The sequence below is a fragment of the Lucilia sericata genome, unplaced genomic scaffold (assembly GCF_015586225.1).
Source record: "Lucilia sericata isolate MDLA Ls3-8-SP2 unplaced genomic scaffold, ASM1558622v1 Contig000106F_arrow, whole genome shotgun sequence".
Lineage (NCBI taxonomy): Eukaryota > Metazoa > Arthropoda > Insecta > Diptera > Calliphoridae > Lucilia > Lucilia sericata.
The window spans coordinates 348819-370511 of NW_023994138.1; the positions used below are offsets into that span (position 1 = coordinate 348819).

General features: G+C 27.1%; 1 protein-coding gene across 2 annotated transcripts in view; it reads left to right on the top strand.

Moving 5' to 3' along the window:
* Positions 1–21211, top strand: part of LOC119600191 (homeobox protein abdominal-B) — a 31817-nt gene extending 10606 nt beyond the window's left edge. Inside the window, exons 3-7 of one of the 2 annotated variants that reach the window (XM_037950289.1) lie at positions 14713–15108; positions 17116–17330; positions 17467–17671; positions 18723–18937; positions 19010–21211. In XM_037950289.1, the coding sequence (XP_037806217.1) occupies positions 17118–17330; positions 17467–17671; positions 18723–18937; positions 19010–19201 (825 nt within the window). In that variant the 5' untranslated portion in view covers positions 14713–15108; positions 17116–17117 and the 3' untranslated portion in view covers positions 19202–21211. Of the gene's footprint in view, positions 1–13600; positions 15109–17115; positions 17331–17466; positions 17672–18722; positions 18938–19009 lie in introns of those variants that run through there. The other variant, XM_037950288.1, reaches the window with a different exon arrangement.
* The last annotated feature ends 482 nt before the right edge of the window (positions 21212–21693 follow it).

Here is a 21693-nt window from a genome sequence, read left to right on the forward strand (position 1 = left end):
GCAAACGATATAAGGAAACAAGAAAATATAGTATAATGGAAAAAAATAGTAGAGGAGAGTAGAAGGGTACAGTAACAAAAAAGAGAAATGTTTAAAAAACACCCACATAAAAGTTCAATGTATTACAGTAGAATGCTTATAGATTCTAAGAACAGCACTTAAAATAAATTCATTCAATTTTTGGAATATTAAAAATGGTGTTTTATTAAGAGGGTACAATTTTTTACTACAACATACTTACATAGATTCCAATTTGTCTTTTAAAACGACTTGATATATTTAAAACATGTAAAATTTTATTCCAACTTTATACCGATGATTATAATTCTACTTATTTCCTAAAATTTAAATTAAATTTATGTAACGTGTTGTCAAATTTTAACTACCGACTTGTGAACATTTCAGTCACTATAATACACAATAATACTAAGTATAGTGACTAAAAAGTTAAAAATATTAACAATTCTGCATTCCCTTTGAAGAAAATCATTACTTCAAGCGTCTGCATTCTAGCAAACAAGGCGCACATTTTGAAGTCAGCAAAATATTTATTCAAATGGCGTGCTACTCCCTTAAGGTTAATTTCAACATTTTTCTCTACATCGATTATTTTAATGTAAATATGTATATATGTATGTATACTATACGTACATACAAACATACTATGTATACTCTAATACAAACAATTGTGGGTCCTTAAAAAACACCCTCTTTTTGTTGGTTTCTTTCAACCATCGTTGCTTTCGGTTTAAGCATCATTATGGAAGCACGAAAAAAACACACACTCACATAACCTACAGACAAATGCGAGTGAGAATGGTTGGATGGATGGTTGTCAGAAGTGTCTTTTCATTTTGCTTTCGAACCCCATGTTTTTTCTTTTTTTGTTCATTTGAAAGGAAACCACCCCCAACAAAGATTTTTAGTTTCAATTTAAGTTAAAGGCAAATGTACATCACTGATTGTCTGTCTGGTTTTTACTTATTATTATGGGAGCGGATGGTCTTACATTTTGCATGTTCGTCTGTCTGTTCCACAGTCTGACTGTCAGTCTTTGTATATGTATCCACAATTTGTATTTATGCTTCAGTTTGTATGTATTTCTACATTTGTTTTATTTTCGATGTTTTTGCTACAAGTCTGCACAACATGCGATAAACGATTTTTGTTGTTCCTATAGCTCTTATAAGTAACGAGACATACAACATTCGGTTGGAATCCCATCCTGGTTACAATCAAAAGTGTATAACACGAAATCGACTTCAATGTAGAAATACTACTTACATACAATATTTTGTACGTTCTTCTTGTTGAAGTCAAGTTTTTATTCTGATGTTGAATGAAATTTTGTTGAATATGTTTGTATTTGTATAGCAAATACATACATACAACGTTTTGTGCCTCAGTTTGAAAAATAAAAACAAAAAATATCGATCCCTGTTGGGTCGTTGGCTGTTCGTTGTTGTTTCTCTTTTTATTTTAATTTTTAGCTTTCTCTTCTTTTGTATAGTATGTATAAATCTGTTTGTATTTTTACATAATTTCCCAACAAACTTTTTGTTTTCTAAACATGAAATCAAAGAATATTTGCTCTGAAAATAACATTTTCTCGTGAGTAATCTTTAATTTCTTTTAAATTTTTAAACATTTAAAAACAATATTTATATTTCCTGATTTCAATTTGAAATTAAAATGTTTGCTGGGTTTAAATAGGGCATATAAGAAAATAATTTACTTAGTCAAATGGTGCTGGCAATAACAAGATTTTCCATTTTTACATTTATTATTTCCATTTTGTTTTACTTTAACCTAGTACTTTTAAAGTAGATTTTTAAAGTTGTCTGTAGAAACCCAAACTACACTTAGATCCAGTTAGTACGCACACTCGCACAAATGTTTGTGTATATATGTATGTATGTTAGATTTAATTCGTTTTGTTTGTGAGATAGTTTTCATAAAAGTTAGTTATCCCTTCTTAGGACAAAGAACTGTATTAAAATATAAAGTAGATAGAACAGATTTCTAAAAGAAATTCTACTATATTTATAGATATCAGCTAAAAAATTGTACCAATAATCAAACCTATCTGAATATTGAGCATCATGGTAAAACAATATTTTGATCTGCATTCGTAATCATAAAAATAATTAATACAAAAATATGACCTATATATATACATTTACATACATACTTACATATGTATGTATTGTACGTATGGTTATAAATTAAAAGTAATAAACATAGAAATATGTTTATAGTGACCATAACATAGTTGAATTTCCTGCAATGAAATAAGCTTTTATAGGAATTTAAACTGTAGAAATATGTACATATCTGTCCCTTGCGGTTTGCATTTTTTAGTCTTAAAACTACATATATTTACATGAGTCGTACAAATTTTTATTTCGTATGTAGTTCTTCAAAGGAATAATATATTTCATAGAATAGTATAAAATATAATCTATTCCAAATTTGTATCTCCTTTGTATCTATTCCAAATTTGTATCTCCTACATTAGATAATTGCCATTAATAGAGATTTTTAAAATTGATTTCAATCACATTGTATTAAACAATTAAAGTGGCGCTAAAATGACAATGAAAATAAACAAATAAATAGAGTAGAACAAAAATAAAAATAAAAAAATATATATGTATAATAAAAAATCTATAACTTTCGCTTTCGTCACAAGTCGTAACTCAATTTTGTTGTACTAATAAAAACTATTTACGATTATGACGAGTAAACTTGAGCAGAACCTCAACAAGAAGTAGACAAAATCTAAAAACAAAAATAAATGAACAAAATGAATGGGTTCATTTAAACTTAAACACCCATATACTGGATCTACACACAAAACATACATACTTGAGAACACTAAAGAGTGTGTGTATTTAAGAAATAATTATAATGAATATAAGGAATCCAACAATCAACCAACCGACCGACCGACTTGTGAACCACAAAATAATAATTATTTCTTTTTTATTAGATCTTTTATAAATTAAACGAATGACGGATGGATTTTACAATGGCAAATGACAGACTGAATGGACATACATTCATATATGAATGTGAGTACGTATGAATGTCGGTCTGTCTGTCTGTCTGTCTGTCTGTTTGTAATAAAATAATAAATAGTGGCCGTTTGTTTATGAGCACAAAATAATACAATAATAACAATCATAAAAATAAAACATCATCATAAAATTATACACGTACACGAGGGGCAATCAAGAGGCAAACAGAAAATATCAATATTTTAACTACAAATATCAAATGAACCTCGCATACTTTTTTTTATAAATAATTATTGAAAACAGTATCTTATTGTTGAATTATTTAGGGGACACCCCCTCTCCCCCCAAATACACATCTACTTCATAAAGACATGCAGCCAAATACGATATAATTGATTTAAACGACCTTCAAGTTGTAAAAATTTGTATAAGAAGAAAAGAAAATGAATAAAAAATGAATTAATGGCATATTTAGCGTATTTAGCATATTTAACATTTATTTATTGTCCAATAATAGAGTGGTAAAAAAATACACCAACAAGAAAATCATATAGAAAAATTAACTCATTTAAAGTCCATTGACTTTATTTTGATTTTAAGTTATCAAATGAATTTTAATTTGAAACTTAAAACGTACAATATTTTGCAAATATTTAATATAAATACATACATATGTATATATTATTGTTGCTGCTGCTCTTATTGATTTTTTACTTCGATTTAATGAAGACCATAAATTTAATTCCAAGTGATGATATTATTTGAACTTGTACAATTCTACGATTTCTATTTCATTTCGTTTGAGAGCCCCCATAATTTGGAATTTGTCATTATTTGTTCGAATTTAATTTGAATTTTATGGTTTTCTCACCAGCTTATTAATCTTTTATGTATGAGGTAAATATTTGTACTAAATGGATATAAATATTAAATATTCTTAATTTAAATCAGCAGTCATTGATCTTTTTATAATGTTATAATATTGATTTAAATTTAATCGGCTGATCAATACTAGTAAGGTTAAGAGATCAGTAAACATTACGATAACTTATTTAAATAAATAATTAAGTAACGAAAAATATTTTGCAAAAGTTAGAGAATTTTTAACAAACCTTGAAAGATATATAAAATGTTCTTTGTATGATTTCGAATAAATTAATTACTTTAAAATTTAACTGATTGACCAGATATCGAAGATTTTTCGAGATTTTCAAATTTTTTAATGAGTAATGTAGTTATTTCATACATTACGTGGTAAGATATTAAATAAGAATATCAATAATATTAATTAATTTTTGGATTAGGATTTGTAGTTAATGCCGCAAATGAAGTTGGATTAAGCTTGGGCAAAAAATGCCAAAAATTGCGCTAAAATTTTGTTTAACGAAAAACCTAACAATGTTATATTTTTTTGGAATATGACAATTATTAGAAAACGGTTATTTATGATTAATTCACCATTGGATTGGATGCGTCTTTCAAATAATACCACATATAGATTGCCAAAATTTGAAAACAAAAATAATTTAAAAATTCCTCTTCTTAAATTTGGACCAGCTCACGAACGGTCATCGCTAGACCTAAAATATTTTGAGAATTATTGAGAGGGGTAACAAAAACACGATCTTGCTCCTCGTACAGGGAGAGTCGGTCTAATATACTTACATATTTCACTAATGGACGCAATATGATTTTACTCACAATTATGTGATGCAGAGATAGCAAAATTGGTACAATGGTGCTTTTTTTATACTATTTGATGTTCAAAAGTTCCGTGATACTTCCGAGTCTTATTTGATACTCTCAGAGCCACAATCTCAATATCCGATTATCGTTTAATTGCTAGATAATAGGGTTGATTATTCGACATTTTTCAAAAACCGGTTTTCGTATAGTTGGCATTTCAAAAAAACCGGTTGACATTTTTCCAATTCAGGAAAAAGCAGTTAACCGGTTTTTTATTATAAATAACAAAATCCATTTTATATATATCCATTTTTATATATTGAAAAAATTAAATTTAGATATAGTCGTCTGATTTACATTATTTCTTTAATGTAAAAAAAATTGGAAAAAAGTGGGACACTTCTGTTAAATATAAGCAACTATGTAATCCTAGATAAAATCCCTGTTTAGACAATTTTCATAGGCATTCCAAAACATCAAAAATTGTTTAACCGCCAAGTAATTATTGTAATTGAAATATTTTCTTAAGATTGATAAAATTTATCAAATAGTTATTCCAATAAATTTTAAAAATAAAATTTGGTAATTAATTAGGAAAATCAAATAGTTTAACCAAAGGTGCGTTAGAAAAATATACTCTAGTTCCTGGACTCCAATATTTTTAAAATTTAGACGGGCTGTATTGTTATTTACTTCAAAATCTAATCTTTGAATACAAAGCAAATAAAAGTATTCGAAACCGGTTTTTTTTCGATATTCGAAAAATCGACATTTAGAAAAAACCGACACTGGTAAAGCAGAAAAAAACGTTGAAAAACCGAGTAGATCACCCTACTAGATAATCTGCCGGTTAAAATAATGTTTGTGTGAAAACTTTCAATATTTCGTTTCGATCAAAAATAAGAAGACATTGAGAAAATGGGATCAAAGTATCATTAAAATTTCAAATTTTTGAAATAGGAAGTTGTACTTATTTTTATCTTGATGGACATTATATGAATATAAATCTAATTAAAATTTCATTCTTAATATTTAATGCGAAAATTACCATTTCAATTTTGAAAAAATATTTTACTATAAAACAGATGATTTCCAAATGATAGAAACTTAAATGATTCAATTTCTATCTAATATAAAACAATATGTTTTGAAATTAAACATTCAACCAAAGATAATATAAGAAGTTTCTGATCAAAAATATATGGACTTTAAAGCAAATTATTGTTTCATGTCATATTCAGAATCAAATGTACGAGTAAATATCCTATGTAAGGTCTCACGTCATGGAGCGCAATGTGTAGATTTGACAATTGATTTGACAATTGAGTTTTTAAAAAATAAAGAACATATTCAAGCGATTTATTGACAATAAACAACCGATACTAGCAAAAAAATATTTTGGTACTCTCAGATCCAAAAAAGTACCCTGAAACAAAATCTTATTTTCCATTGTGGTGTTTATTCAGAATTATTCACTCGATATTTTTTGTTCAAATAAGATACAATAGCAAAATAGGTCTCATTATAATTGTAACTTATCTGATTTTAAATTTTAATTAATTTTTAAATATTTCGATATCACAATACACAGAAAAAAATATGTACAATTTTTTTTCTTAACAATCGTTTTAAATCGATTTTTATAAATATTTTTATTTAAGTTTATAACGAATTTGTTTGATTTTCACACAGAAGGAAAATGTTTTCTAACAAACACTTTATTGAAATAAATTTAATTTTCAGTAAATATTTTTACTGATTCAATAAATGTTAATGATATAGTTCTTACTTGGTTTATAACATTTAATGTATAAGTGTTTCAGTTTTCACAGTACAAAATTATAGTTTCTAGAATGTGAAATAAAATTGTTGTAAATATATACGTACTTCTTTCTACAAATTTTTATTTTATAGAATTAGTAAAATTTTTGTTAAAATTCAATATATATTTATTAACAAAATTTTTGTAGATCTAATAAGGAATTTTGTGTATAATTATTGCCAAAATAGAATTAATACTTTATATGTTTCAGATAAAATATTTGCTTGAATTTCAGTACAAATAATTTGCGTTATTGTTTTAGTAAAATAATTCTTTGGAAATGGTACGAATATTTATTAAGGTTTTTCGTAAATAGTATATTATTTTAATAAGAAAAATCCTGAAATTTTTTCAATAAAGAATTTATGAATTTGAGTACTTGATTTTACGAATTTCGTGATAGGTCCTATTTTAGTAAAAAAAAATACTTGGCTTTATGAATTTTTTGTTTGATTTTGAATTTTAGTTTTTTCTGTGTACGATATGAGTATTCCTAAATGTTTGAGTAGATTCTTAAATAATTGTAGTACAATTCGGAGGAATTCCATATTAGAATTTGGTGTATTTTTGCTTAAAAAATTTAAAAACAACCTTCTTAGTTTTCTTTGAAACAAATGTAGTTTAAAAGTTTTAAATAAATATTTGTATGCAGCAATACAATACATATAAAACTTTCCCAAAACTGGAAACTGATACTCTTTTTATAGATTATTCAGTTTTATAAATATTTTTAGAAATTCAAGTTCTCATGCTTACAGTTGTAAATAAAGTTCAGTGACTTTAAACTTTTATAAAAAAAAACTTTTGATGAAATTTAAGATGAATTTGACCGAAAATTCTACAAAAATCTTAAATTTTGTGACTACTTTTATTTGAAGTCCAACAAACACATTCATTACTTAGATACAGCTGCAGCTTCTATCAAACAAAACAAACAAAAAAAGAGGCATATATGAAGTTATAGTTGTATTAAGTGTATCACCATCATGATCATCGTCATCCTCTTCAAGCAGAGTTGAGTAAGTGATCTTTTCCGACATTAACTTCATTTTGTATTTTTTTATATCTTTATTTATTTTTTTGTTCTGTTGCCATGTTATATTTTTTAGAGTGAATTTTTATGTCTTCTTAATTGCGGCTTTATTTCTTTGAAATTTTCTACGTTTTAGTTCACAAAAAAAAAAAATATAAAGAAATTTATCCAGAAGAATGTACACAACATTTTAAGTATATGAACAAGAGATGATAGTACTTTTGGCATCTAAAGATGTTGTTGCTTGATTCTTCGAATGACTGGATACATGTGAAGCCATCTTTGTTTTTCGAAATTTTCTTTGAATATATTTATCATTATGGGAACTTGCGACGTACAGATTTTGGGATAAAATTAAAACATTAAATAAAAAAAGAAAAAAACTGAGAATGATACATTACAATGCATTAATGATAAAGCTATGGTGAGAAATTTTGTTAAAATCTTAGAAAAGCTTACGGATTTCAAGGAAATCATAACGTATCCCAAAATATGTTAGATAATATTTTGTGTTTTGTTAAATTCATTGCGTTGGATGTATTGTATTTGCATAAAAATCGCATTATATACTATTTATTTATTTTTTATTTAATAACTTTCAAACTCGTGTATTCGATATTCATCTCAATTACATTTTATATACATTTGATCCAATTAACAATCGTGAAACAGTGTTTGCTTGTTAGTTAAATGGATTTTGAATGTTTGTTAAAAATTTTGTGTTAATGAGTTAATAAAACAATAACAAAGCAACAATAAAATGATTACAGGTGAAATACAATAAATATTCAAGTATGAGTTATTTTATATGATCTACTTAAACCAAAAAACAAACAAAACCAATGAAGAAAAAAGCGGAAAGTAAAAGATCATAAACATTAAGTATATATTAACACCTTATAAAAGCCAATTAACACTTTTAAAGGTCGCTCGCTTAGTCAGTTTTTTCTGTTTTGGTCATAAAGACCAAATTAAGAAATCATATTTTGTTCTTTGTAACTTTCTGACAGATAGATTTCTTATAATGAAAATGTGTTGTTTAGTTTCCATTTGCAAATAAATATGAATGACATGCTGAAGATGTTTGGTTGAATAGAATGAAGTTGGTTTAGTATGGTAATAATGTCAATAAAATAGTAAAATGACTCCAAGGTATTATTTACACGTACATACATACAATTTGTATGCGGCTATTCATTCTATCATCAACAACTACAAGTACAACAAAATATAAACAAATAATAAAAATTAATTTTATTATCATGCAATATTGTATATTTCGTTTGCCACCATAAAATGACGGATAGATGGACTTATGGCAGTATAACTGACTGACTGGATGAATGAATGTGTGAATGGTTATTTGCTTAAATAGTTAGACTTGCTGGATGAATGGTTGGTTGGTTGTTTAGTTTCCAACTTGGTTGGCAATTTGGTAGTGACCAATAAAACTAAATTCAGTTAAGTATGCAACAGCAAACACCAAATAGCGGAAAAACTTTATAAGCATAAAATTCATAATAAAAATTTTTAAAAAGTATAATGGATGAAAAACATAATAAAACATTAGATTCAGCTTTTTTCAGTATTATTTGTTAAAATAGAGAAAACATCGAAATTTGAACGATTCTAAAGAAGGTCAATTAATATTTTAAGTATGTATTTGTACATACATACATATGTATAAATATATTTGGGATAATAACAATTTGTCAAGTTAACTAAGTCCTACAAAGTGTTACAATTAATAACCCTCATGACTTTTCTTTATCATTAAAAGCGGGACTGAGGCAATAAACATAATTTTTATTATTACTTGAAATCAATTCACCCGTATTTTCCCAAACAAATAAAACTCAACTAATACAATATAATCTTAAAATGTTTAAAGAAAGAAAAAGAACAAAACTTTGAACTATTTTATAAATTTAAAGAAAATATAAACGATTGATCTTCAATATAATTTGATGCTCGACTAAAGATCGTGACTTTGAATTTTGGGATTTTACGACAAAAACAAATATTTATCCAAAATCGAGAACATAAAAATTAAACAATTTGCAGCCATTATTTATTAGGAAAACAAAAAATTATGAAAATAAAAGATGACGACAGACGCAAGGATGAAGAGACATTAAGAGTTGTAAATTAAAAAAGACTGTTGACAAATAACAGAAACAATAACAATGTGGAAATGACATTAGTTTTGTTGTAATCTTTTCATAATTCAACAAATTACATAAAAACATACAGTGGGAAATGTTCGTAAGTGTATGTATGTATGTATTTAAAAATTGTATTACAAAAGAAACTTTATTATACAAAATGAAAACATTGACAGCAGGATTTTTATATGCAGGCGCCAAGGGTTCAATTTCTTTTGTTTTCAGAATCCTTTCTTTTGTATGACATTTAAACTTACTATGAAAAAAGGGTTAACATTTCCTTCCCGTTTCCCTTAATGTGACTATTTTTGCATACTCTCACTGACGCAACAACAATAATGTCGTGAGCATAAAGGAAAGATGTCTCAGAGTTGAGAAGTCATTAAGTTTATGACCTGATTTGTTTGATTTTCACACATTTTCTGTCTTCCTGCGTGTATCCAGGTATTGAATCATCATCCATAAAAAATCTTTTTCATGTTGTTACATTTTATTATGCCATGTTTCTTGTTGTTTGCTTTTACTTAAACAAACAACAGGAAGGAAGTGCTCACTTGAACAGAATTATTCAAACTCTCTGCTTAAAGAGTTGCTTGGATGAAAAGACAAGGATGGCAGAAAAGAAGAGAAATCTTAAGACAAGTCATCTTTAGGTAATAAAACATTAAAATTCCTTGTCCATGCTCATCTACAGTTAAATACATAAATGTATGTATATACAGACATGTGTGAGAGTATACATTCATATACAACATACATACATATATAGTACTTATTTATTTATGCATTTAAACGGTAGTTAAAAATTATACATCGTAAATAATGACTTTTTTCCTTTAGACAAATATCGTTAACGCCATTCAGGGTCAAACTTTAAAGGAATTTGTAAGAAAAGAAAATTAGTGGGCATGTTTTCTCTTAAGGCATTTGCGTAATACCTAAACAAATACAATAAAATATATGTAGTATGTATTTACATATAGAATTAAAATGTGTTTCTGTAGTTAGAAAATCAAACCTCTATACATGTGTACATATAGATTTTTTATTTTTATGAACCAAATTACGTCAATGGCAAAGTAGACTTCTTTTCCGTTTGCCTTACAATTGGGGAAATCCAGCAATTAATAATGCAATGAATGAGAAAAATTAAGCAATTAAAATTAATTTGAATTCCCGAACAATGTACGATAGATAACAAGAAATATTGAAAACATAATCAAACACTTTATTTCTGTTAAATCATTGAAGACTTTAGAGGGGCCATATTGTACTGCAAAACTAATGTCCCCATAATTGCCTTAGAATTTGTTTACTATTGAATATCTTCTTTGATTCAACGATGTACGTCTATAGTGTCTAAAATTAAATTTCAACGATTGTAAAAAATTAGCTAATTTTCATAATGATTGATCCTGGACTGACAATCTCATTTTATGTTAATGTTAAACTTCAAAGCAAAATTATTGAAAAACGTTTTACAATTTTGTAATTTAAGAGTTGTGAAAAGAATTGACCATTTAATGGTTTATTTGAAAATTTCTGCCATTAATCAAATATTTTTCAGATATAAAAATTAAACGTTTTCAACATTCATCAAAAACTGATAATATAATAATATTCAATGGTTAATAAAACAAACTTATACTTTGGTATAAAAAACCTTTAAAAATTAGTATGAATAGGATTTTAGGTTTTTATATTTATAAATTCATAACATTTAAATTTATTTAAAAAATAATCTTATTCTATTGTTGAATTGATATCTAGATGGAGCCACTGCAAATTCTTTTGTTTTCATTTGGCTCCAAACCAAACAAATTGTACAATCTATATCGAGCCTGAGATACACACATGTACACGCACCAAATAAACCTTAAGATACATACGCACACACTTGCACAATTATGGACACGAACATGAACATTTTATCAATAAGTTAAAGAATAAAAAAAATTACAATGTTTTGTTGAACTATGAAATACGTGTGGAAGTGTGTAACTGAGTATGCGCATAGAGAATTATTTAGTAGAATTTTTAAATTTAATAAATTAAAGATTCTTTTTATTTTGTATTACATATTTTATTTTGTATTATGTTTTTTTGGAAATCATATTTCTAGAGTCATAAGAGTTTTGAAAATGTTGTATCCATTGGATACTTATTCATTCTTACGTACTCTTTATGTACGTAATCGTTGTCGTAATTCTCTTTAATTCACACGGATTCATAGATGGAGTCACACGTATAGTGTCTGTGTATACATGTGCCTTGTCAAAGAGAGAAAATTTTCTTTGAAATACAATTTATTCAAATTTAAATTTCATCCACCTTACATGCGAAACACTAAATATACTCATACTCCCAGTACAACTTGTATTTCAATATTTTGTGGATACTTCTGAGCGCAGCAACAACAACAACGACTAGATACAAATTTTTATAGTTAAAGAAAGCAAAAAAGAGCGCTTGTGAGCTCAAACTAATCGCTACTACCACCACCAAAGAGCAGCACGTTATCAAACTCATGAACGTATGTACGTGAATAGTGAGAATTATTTATTGATAGAATATTTTTCAAAAAGTTTGTTTTGTTTATATCCACTAGATTGTGTTGTATGCACGTTGGAGTATATGTGTGTGCCTCCGCTTTTTCAACATTTTCAAGAGTATCTTTGAGTACGTTTTGTTAGAAACAAACGAGTTTCTTTTATTTTTTCAATTTTCTAAACTCTCCTGGCTGCGAGAAAAACAAACGTGACGAATTTTCCTTTATTCTAAGTGTTGTAAGTGCGCGCTTCTTGACTTTAGTTGAACGGACGTTTAACTAGTATCTGTGTGTATTTTCCGTCTGTCCGCCTGTGTGTATGAGTAGTGGATGGATGGTTGATTGGAATACGTTGCTTCAACATTGTGTTGTTTGTGTTTTCAGTCGTGTGTGTGTATGAAGACATTTTCAGTTTGTGTATGCGGACAAAAGAATCTCTGTTGTCAGTGTAGATTTGTACTCCGCTGCGTACGGTACAAGGCACACGGCATACAAAATTCAAAACAATCATTTCTTATATTTGTGACAACTTAATACAAAGTCAAAATAAAAAAACAACACATACTACAGTAAAACAAAAAAATCTTATTGTGTGCGCTACAAGCAAGAAAAACCAAAAACAAATTTAATTTTGAAAATTCAACATTGGAAACGGAATAAAGAAAATTGAAAATTTCTAATTAGAAAAAATTGTGAAGTGTGCCTCAAAAGAAAAAATATTTTAAATTAAACATTAAATCACAGAATACAATAAATGTGCAATAAAACTTAATAAAAACAAAAATAAAACAATTAAAAATTGTTTTAAACTCGAAACATACTCAAATATTTTTAAGTTTATGGTTTATTTGAAGATGGAATTAAATACTATAGAAGATTTCAAAAATTAAAATTAAAAAAACAATTTAACTAAATCAACATTGTGCTTTCTTATTTTATTTTATTTACTCCCCAAATTCCCCATCACATTTGACTGCCTTAAAAATAAAACAACAATAACAACATCACCTGCCTATTTGCAACATGGAATACTTCTTCTTGTGCTTTTCCCTCGTCATAAAACGAACATAAATTTCGTTTTTATGGAACCGGCATTTTTTGTGCAAAAATAAACTGAAATAATTAAAAACTACTACTACAATAAAACAAAAACTGTGTTAAATCATAACAAAACGTCATCATCGACATCCAAACAAACAACAAAAATTATTATAAAAAATTATTATTTGTTTTGATCGTAAAATGGAATTTTATGGCCCTTTAAAATACCACCACCAACAACAAAAATAAATACAATAAAAATTATAACAATACAACAACCAAATATCAATAAAAACAAAATAAAACCAAACGCCAAAACTTTTTAAAAATCATAAAAAAAACTATTTTTAATACAAATTGATTTAAAAAAAATTAATTTAACAAAATTATAAACACCCTGTGTTTGGATTTTCTCTTAAACCTTTTAATACAAAAAATCTTAAATTTTGATCGAACTTTATAAAAAATTTTATTTGCAACGAATTTCTTTATTCGCATTGAACCAAATACTCTTCATCTAAAAATCGACTTTACTCTTTGTTTCATTCTAATAAATGTTCTCTTAAACCCAAAAAAATCTAATTCAAACCACCACCATAAATACGTTGTCATTCTACACATGAACACTGTATGTGTGACTACTGAAATGTGTGTAAATGTGTCCACTGCAAACCCTCTGGCGTACGTGAAACGTATACAAATAAATTTATTTTAAACAATTTAATTTAAAAAAAAAAAAAACTAAAAAACTCTCGAAAAAACACAAAAATCGTTACGTATTTGTTGGAAACTTTTAATCTTTGTTTTCATTATCTCGTGTTATTTCTTTAAATATTGCAACGCGTTATATAATATTTTTTAAAATTATTGATTGCGCGCGTACGGTTTAATTTAAATCGCGTTCAAAATAACCGTAAATATTCCACCCCTCCCCCAAACCCCAACCATCCCGCTGGCGTGCGCTCTTTACGACCCCCACGATGTCTCGGCAGTCGGGTCGCACGCCGCTGCCGGGGCTTGGTGGGGGCCACATCATCACGCTACTCCACATCCATCCACAACTGCTGCCACTGCCGCCCTTAATCACCATCAAACGGCAACTGGGACGACGCATCATCATCAACAATTGCATCATCCGGCTCATCACGCACATCCGCATGCCCATGCGCATTTGCATCCACATCATCAACCGCATCTGCAACATCATCACCTGCACCACCAACAACAACAACACAATTCCTCCTCGGCGGGTTTGGCATCTTCGAATGCATCATCTGCCTCCTCATTGTTGGGTACGGAATCGTCACTGCAACAACAACAACAAACATCACAACAACAACAATCCTCAACACAACCAACCACACATTCCACACCTACTCATGCGGTTATGTATGAAGATCCCCCGCCTGTTCCTATAGTTCAACAACAACAGCAGCAGCAACAACAACAACAACAGCAATTACATCTCCCGCATCAACAACAACAGCAAACAAGTAGTCAACAGTCCCACAATAACGTTGATACTACTCCCGTTGGTTGTCTTAGTCCCTCAGAAACACCTGCAGGTCCTGCACCACAATCTCAGCAGCATTTAACATCACCTCATCATCAGCAACAACAACAACAGCAGTCAAATACAGTACCCTCCAGTGCTCCTAGTATTCAACAGCAACAACAGCAGCAGCAGCAACAACAACAGCAACAAAACACAGCAGTGGCGTCCGGCCAGACACTAATTGTTACGCCGACAGCGGCGAGTGTTTCCCCATCCAGTGTTAGTTCCCAACCTCCAGGTGAGTTCAAATGAATATAAAGATTTTTAGTTTCTTTTTTATTTTTTTTTTTTAAATTTACGTTTAAAAAATTAAATTAATTAAAGTTTAAAAATTGCTTTCTAGTAATAATTCAATTAGAATTTCAAGAAATTAAAAAAATATCTATTTAAAAACATATTCAATAAATTTTTTTCTAATTTTTAAAAAATAAGTGCTTTTTTTGTAATTTTGAACAGAAGCATATTTAGAACATTTTGTATATACAAAATTTAAATCTGTTTCATATTAAAAAATGTTCATCTCAATAATTAAATTTTATTTTATAAACGATTTATAAATCAAATTTTGTATGGAAATTTTGTTTTATAAACCATTTTTAAATTAAAATGTGGGCAATTGTATATTTGCAGTAACATCCCAGCAAAAATAAAGCGAAGTACTTCCAAAAGAAGAACATTTATCACCACTTCAAAAGTAGAAATAAGTGATTTTTTTTACCTTCTGTGGAAGTGATGTTTAATGACTTCCGAAGAAGCGAAAATAATTTTATTTTTTCAATGCTAACGATATGTATATTTTTTGCTCTTACATTTTTATGAGATAAAAAATTTTATTTTTGGGCTTCCGTATTAAATTTGTCTATTACCCTTATTAATTTTATATTATTTAAGTCAAATTACTTGTAATCTATAATACTACAATTATAGAATTGTAGAAAGCATACTTCTTGAGAATGACTTCAGAAGTAGTAAATTTGGAATCAAATAAAAAGGACATCCTTCCTATGACAAGCCTGTGTTAAAATCATCACTTCTTCGATATCGTCTACCGAAAATATAAGGCCTTTTTCAAAAATTTTAATTAGTTTTTCTAAATATTTTTATTTTGTGGTTACTGTAATATTAAATTAAAAATTTTCTTAAAAAAGTTTTGATTTTCGAAATTTCTTGTAGTTACAAATGTAACGATTAATATCAAAAATAAGTATTATTTGAATTTCATTTTGCCAATTTGTTTTATAAAATAAAATGTTGTTCATGAATAAGGGGCAATTTCTTAAAAAATTTCTTTTAAAATTTTAATATGATTTTTTAGTTTAAATAATAAAAAATATAAGCAAAATAATAAGATTGTTAAATATTTACCTTGAGATCTTTGAGAAGTTCAAAAGAGTTAATCATCATTTTCCGTAATAAATAAAAAAATCCAAATAATATAAGAAAAAAATGTAGAGATAATTATATTTAATTAAAAAAGTAATAATTTTAAAATTACATGTTATTAAAGTACCTTTATCAAAATGATAAATTACTAAAAGCTACATTTTGCAAGTTATTGACGTGTATTTGTTAATTATTTTAACGTATAACAATTATAACTTTAAAATATACAACTTTAAATACAATCATCAAAACTGCAACCCATTTTTATTTTATAACATTTATTTCAATGTCTGCAGTAATTTTTTATTATTCAAATATATTTTTCTTCAATTACGAAGATGGACCTTGAAAGAGGGCATGCTAACGAATCAAAATAATTTAATAATGAATTAAAAAAATTAAAATAGTTTAAACACAAAAAATTGATTCTTCAACAATACTAGTTAAAATTTTAAATTATTATTTTCTATAATCCAACATAATATAATAAATTGATTTAAACATTTACGACTTATTAAGAGTGGATCCATATAATTATATAATATACAAAAACGAGTTTGTTTTGGCAAATTTTGGTATACAAAAGCATTTCTACCATAAACATTTCATAAACGATCCGATAACAATTTTATGTCGATAATTAAGTATGAACTTACATATATAGAGGATCACGTTTATCGATCCTATTACCCATGTTAAGAATTTGATGATAGAGATATTTAAAGGATCAGAATATCATTAAATTATTAAAATTAGTTCTTTAAATTTTATTTTCTTTAAACAAACTAAAATTTCCTGAGTTTTTAAGTGACTATTCCAAATAGACAACTAAAATATTTGTTATATATTTTTCTTATTTCAGATATGTCCCTCTCATTAGCACCATTGCATATACCCGCGATAAGGCCAGGTTTTGAAGCCGACGCTGCCAGTGCAGCCGTTAAACGGCATCCTCATCCGGCATGGCCGTATGAAAGTGATGGCTTCAGTTCAGCGCAATATCATCATGCATCGCAATACTACTTAGAAAGAGATCGTAAGCCTGTATTCTATGGTTATCCAGAAACGCAATTTCAGGTAAATATCTACAAAATTAAAGCCGCTTCTATTATACAATACATACAAAAATTACAAATACTAAAATTGTTCAATTTCATTGTTAAATAATATAATTTATTAAAATTTACTATATTATGCATTTATTATTTTCCAGCCTTATTGGAATTACCGCGAACAACCCACATCCGCTGCAGCTGCGGCCTACATGAGTGCTAGCGATGATAGACATGCAACGGTTAGTGCTGCTGCTGCAGCCAGACAATCGGTAGAGGGAACCTCACAGTCAAGCTATGAAACGCCAACTTATTCTTCGCCTAGTGGTTTACGAGCGTATCCAAGTGAAGCATATTCAAGTACAGGTAAGTTATACATTCTAAACTCAACATTAGACTGTTGAAAAATTAGAATAATCTTAAGAGTATTTGCTAAGTAGAATGGTGTATTTGGCATACATGAGATTGCACAGTAGGATTTCGCAGTAGCAATTGTAAAATTAATTGATTTATGTGTATGTATGTTTTCTTACTCATATGAATTTAATTAAAAACTTCACTGTCTGCATTTCTTCTCATTCATTAGAATTCATTGAAATGCTAAAAGGCAAAAATAATATTTCATATTTACAGCAGATTACCACGTTTTATGGTTGATTGTCATGCAATATTCAATTAGCACCTTTTTAAATTTTGTTCTTTCAAATGCAACTTAAATAAAAGTTGGGGGCAACAAATGGCGCGAATTTCAGAAAATACATATTTCTTTTCTTTGTGGGAATATATACATATAAAAAATTATGAAAGATTTGTCACGTTTAGCTATAAAATTTAATAATTGTTGGAAAAAGAAGGAACAATGGAAGAGACGAAAATAAAAACGTTTAAAAAGTATTAAACATTTTAACTAGCTTAAAGTCCAATGTTGTCATTGTTTGATAAAAAATTTAAGTTTAGCTAGTTTAAAATAAATTTAAATATTTTCATTATTTTTCGAAATAAATTTATTTTATAACAATATTATTTTAATTGTATTATTTTTATGATTTATTACTAATAAAGCTTAAAAAATAACGCCAGTATCCTTTTTCAAAACAGCAAAGCTGGTTGTAATAGCCCTCGTTACAAGTGTAAAGATTTTAAGTGACTTTCTGGTCAAATTTGCTTGTAGTAGGAGCCCGTATGTGCACCTAAATGCAGTCTTAAGCTTAATGTCTAAGCGTGGGGTTTAAAAATTACTATATAGATTGAGTTGATTTATACTGATCGTAAAATCAAACTGTATAGTGACACTTAATATTTTATAGCTTGTATTTTGTATTAATTGCTTATTAAAATATTATTAGAAAATATAAAAATATACTTAAAATTACCTGTTGTCTATTAGTCATTTATATTATTTTTCTAAATTTTGCAGGTGGTTCTGGTGGTTTATCTGTCGGTGCAGTTGGACCCTGTACACCCACCAATGCTTTGCATGAATGGACCGGTCAGGTTTCTGTACGAAAAAAGCGTAAACCTTATTCGAAATTCCAAACCTTAGAGCTAGAGAAGGAATTCTTGTACAACGCCTACGTGTCCAAACAAAAACGATGGGAATTGGCCAGAAATTTAAATTTGACCGAAAGACAGGTATGTTTTTATTCGAAAGAATCATCCCCAAAATTATAAATATTTAACAAAAAATTTTTTCCACGTGTTTAGGTGAAAATTTGGTTCCAAAATCGTCGCATGAAAAACAAGAAAAACTCACAACGTCAAGCCAATCAACAAAACAACAACAATAGTTCAAATAGTAATCACAATCACAGTCAGGCAGCCCAACAGCATCACAATAATCATCATTTGGGTTTGGGTTTGAGCATGGGTCATCATGCCACAAAAATGCATCAGTGACCTTTGGATAACAGCAGTGCTGGCACCATGGGATTTCCAACTTACTAACATTTAGCCAATATTAAAACGGAAACGTTTACCGAATTTTAGTTCCACAAACACACACACACATATACCCGGAAGACAACCAAAACCAAGAACTCTGCCCCATACTTACAGTTGCAACCAGTTTGCTGAAGAAATTATGAACTGAATACTAAAGAAATCTGTATAAAACTTGAAACCTTAGTCCCAAATTGTAGTTATTACAATGTCAGACACTGTTGTTGTCTACTCTTTAAATGAAAACATTACTACAACCAATCATTAGTTCATTTATACATACACAGATACAGACAGACATGCATACATTCATAAGTAAAAATTTTATAAATGTATGTTAGATTGACTTTTGTACACTCATTGATACATACATACATCAATATAAACATTTAGATACATTTGTGTATATGTATACATATAAATATTTAAAGATTTTATACAAAAATATAAACTAAGTAGAAATTTAAATATTCATATACATACACACTCTCTCACTCTCATCATCAATCCAAAACACATTTATTCATTCATACATAAATAGATTTAAACAAAATTTTTGCATTGTATCTCATAAATACTAAAAAAACAACAACAATTTGTATGCAAAATTAAAACACACACTCAAACACTCAACTCATTTTGAAAAATTTTTTAAAAGTTAATATTTAACCCAAATACAAAAATACTATATTTGAGAAAAATTTGCAAAACTAAAAGAGATAAAATTATATAAAATGATCAAATTTTTAACTTGAAGGAAAAAAATTAAAAGAAATAATTTTAAGAAAATTTAAATAATTGTTTTTAAAAAATTAATGAAATCTAATCTATATGTATTAGACTAACTAATATAGAATTTGTTTAAAATCAGACAAATGTTAAAATTAGAATTTGTTTTAAAAAAAATTGTTTTTCATAGTGTGCAAAAGATTAAGTGGTTCGATATAATAACAAAATAATAAAATACTGTTTGTCTTTTTGAACACAGGATAAAAGTTTACCACTAGGGCCTAGAGTAATCCGCTATTTACACGAGATAATTCACATATTCGTATGCAAAATACGATTGTTAATATCGATTACAAAACAAGTGAAATTCATGTTGCATGAGTAACTTAGTTGTCTGAAAATCATTTGCCACATGTTCTATATATGTCGACCACTGCAAATATTAGTTTACATACCAACTGTTCAAATATATGATGATATATGTATGTTTATTTAATCTTTAATTGCTTTATTAAGATTAAATAAAAATCTATGTTGTAATTTTGTCCATAATGTATACTTGTTTTGTTAATTAAATATTTTAATTGTGATCATGCTATTTTATCAAACATTTGATCATTGGTTGGAGCCTACATTTGGTTTAAAAAGATTTAGTATAAGACAAAACCTAATCAATAATATATTCAGTTTTTAACTTTCTATTATCAAAAGTTTATCTTTATGAGAGTTACTTAACCCTACTTAAATGTATTCTAATGCAATATTTTTCACAAAAAGAATATATTTTTAAAGATTTCAATCAAATTCGGGAATCATATTTTTAGACAGATTCTATACATTATTATGAGAAACTTTAAACAATTCTTTTAACTAAAACACAAAAAATGAAAAGGTATGTTTACAAATAATTAGATTTCATTAATAAATTGTTTTCTTTCTAATTAACAATAATAAATATATAAAAATATAATAAGTTCCTGTAAATACTTAAGATAAAATAAATATTTACTAAATTAAAAAGAGATCAAATTGTAAAATAATTTCATTTAAAACATGCTTTAATGTAGTAAAAACAAAAACAAATACTTAAATATTAATAAAAAAAATAAAAAACATAAACAGTCCAAAATATTCATAAAAAAATATTTAATTAACAAAACACAATATAGTTGATAAATAAAAGTAAAATTTACTTAAAATATTTGATGTGTGTCTGTTTTACTCAATACAAAATGATGGCTTAAAAATAAAAAAAAAAAAATAAAAAAAAAATATTAAAAATAAAGTTTAAAAAAAAATCAAGAAAATGAAAAAGCATAGCATTAGAAAGGCTTCATTATAAATAAATTTATATAATGGTGGCAAATACAACAAAAATTAAATTAAAAATAACAAAAATTTATTAGTTTTTAATAAATACAAAAAATATAAAATCTTGTAAAACAAAGTAAAAATATTTAATAATCGTAAATTTATAATTAAAATAATTAATACTTAATTGAACAACTTGTCCTCTAAATAATTATGTAGTTCTATTTGTAATTATAATTATAATTAAAATAATGTATTAAAATTTTGTTATTGTATATGAGTTGTATTTCTTTTATAATTTTTAATTTTTAATCTTTGAGCTTTTATTTTAAATTCATATTTTTTTAATTTAAAATTATATTTTTAATTATTATAACGCCTTAATTAAGTTTAGACAAAAAGTAAAACTC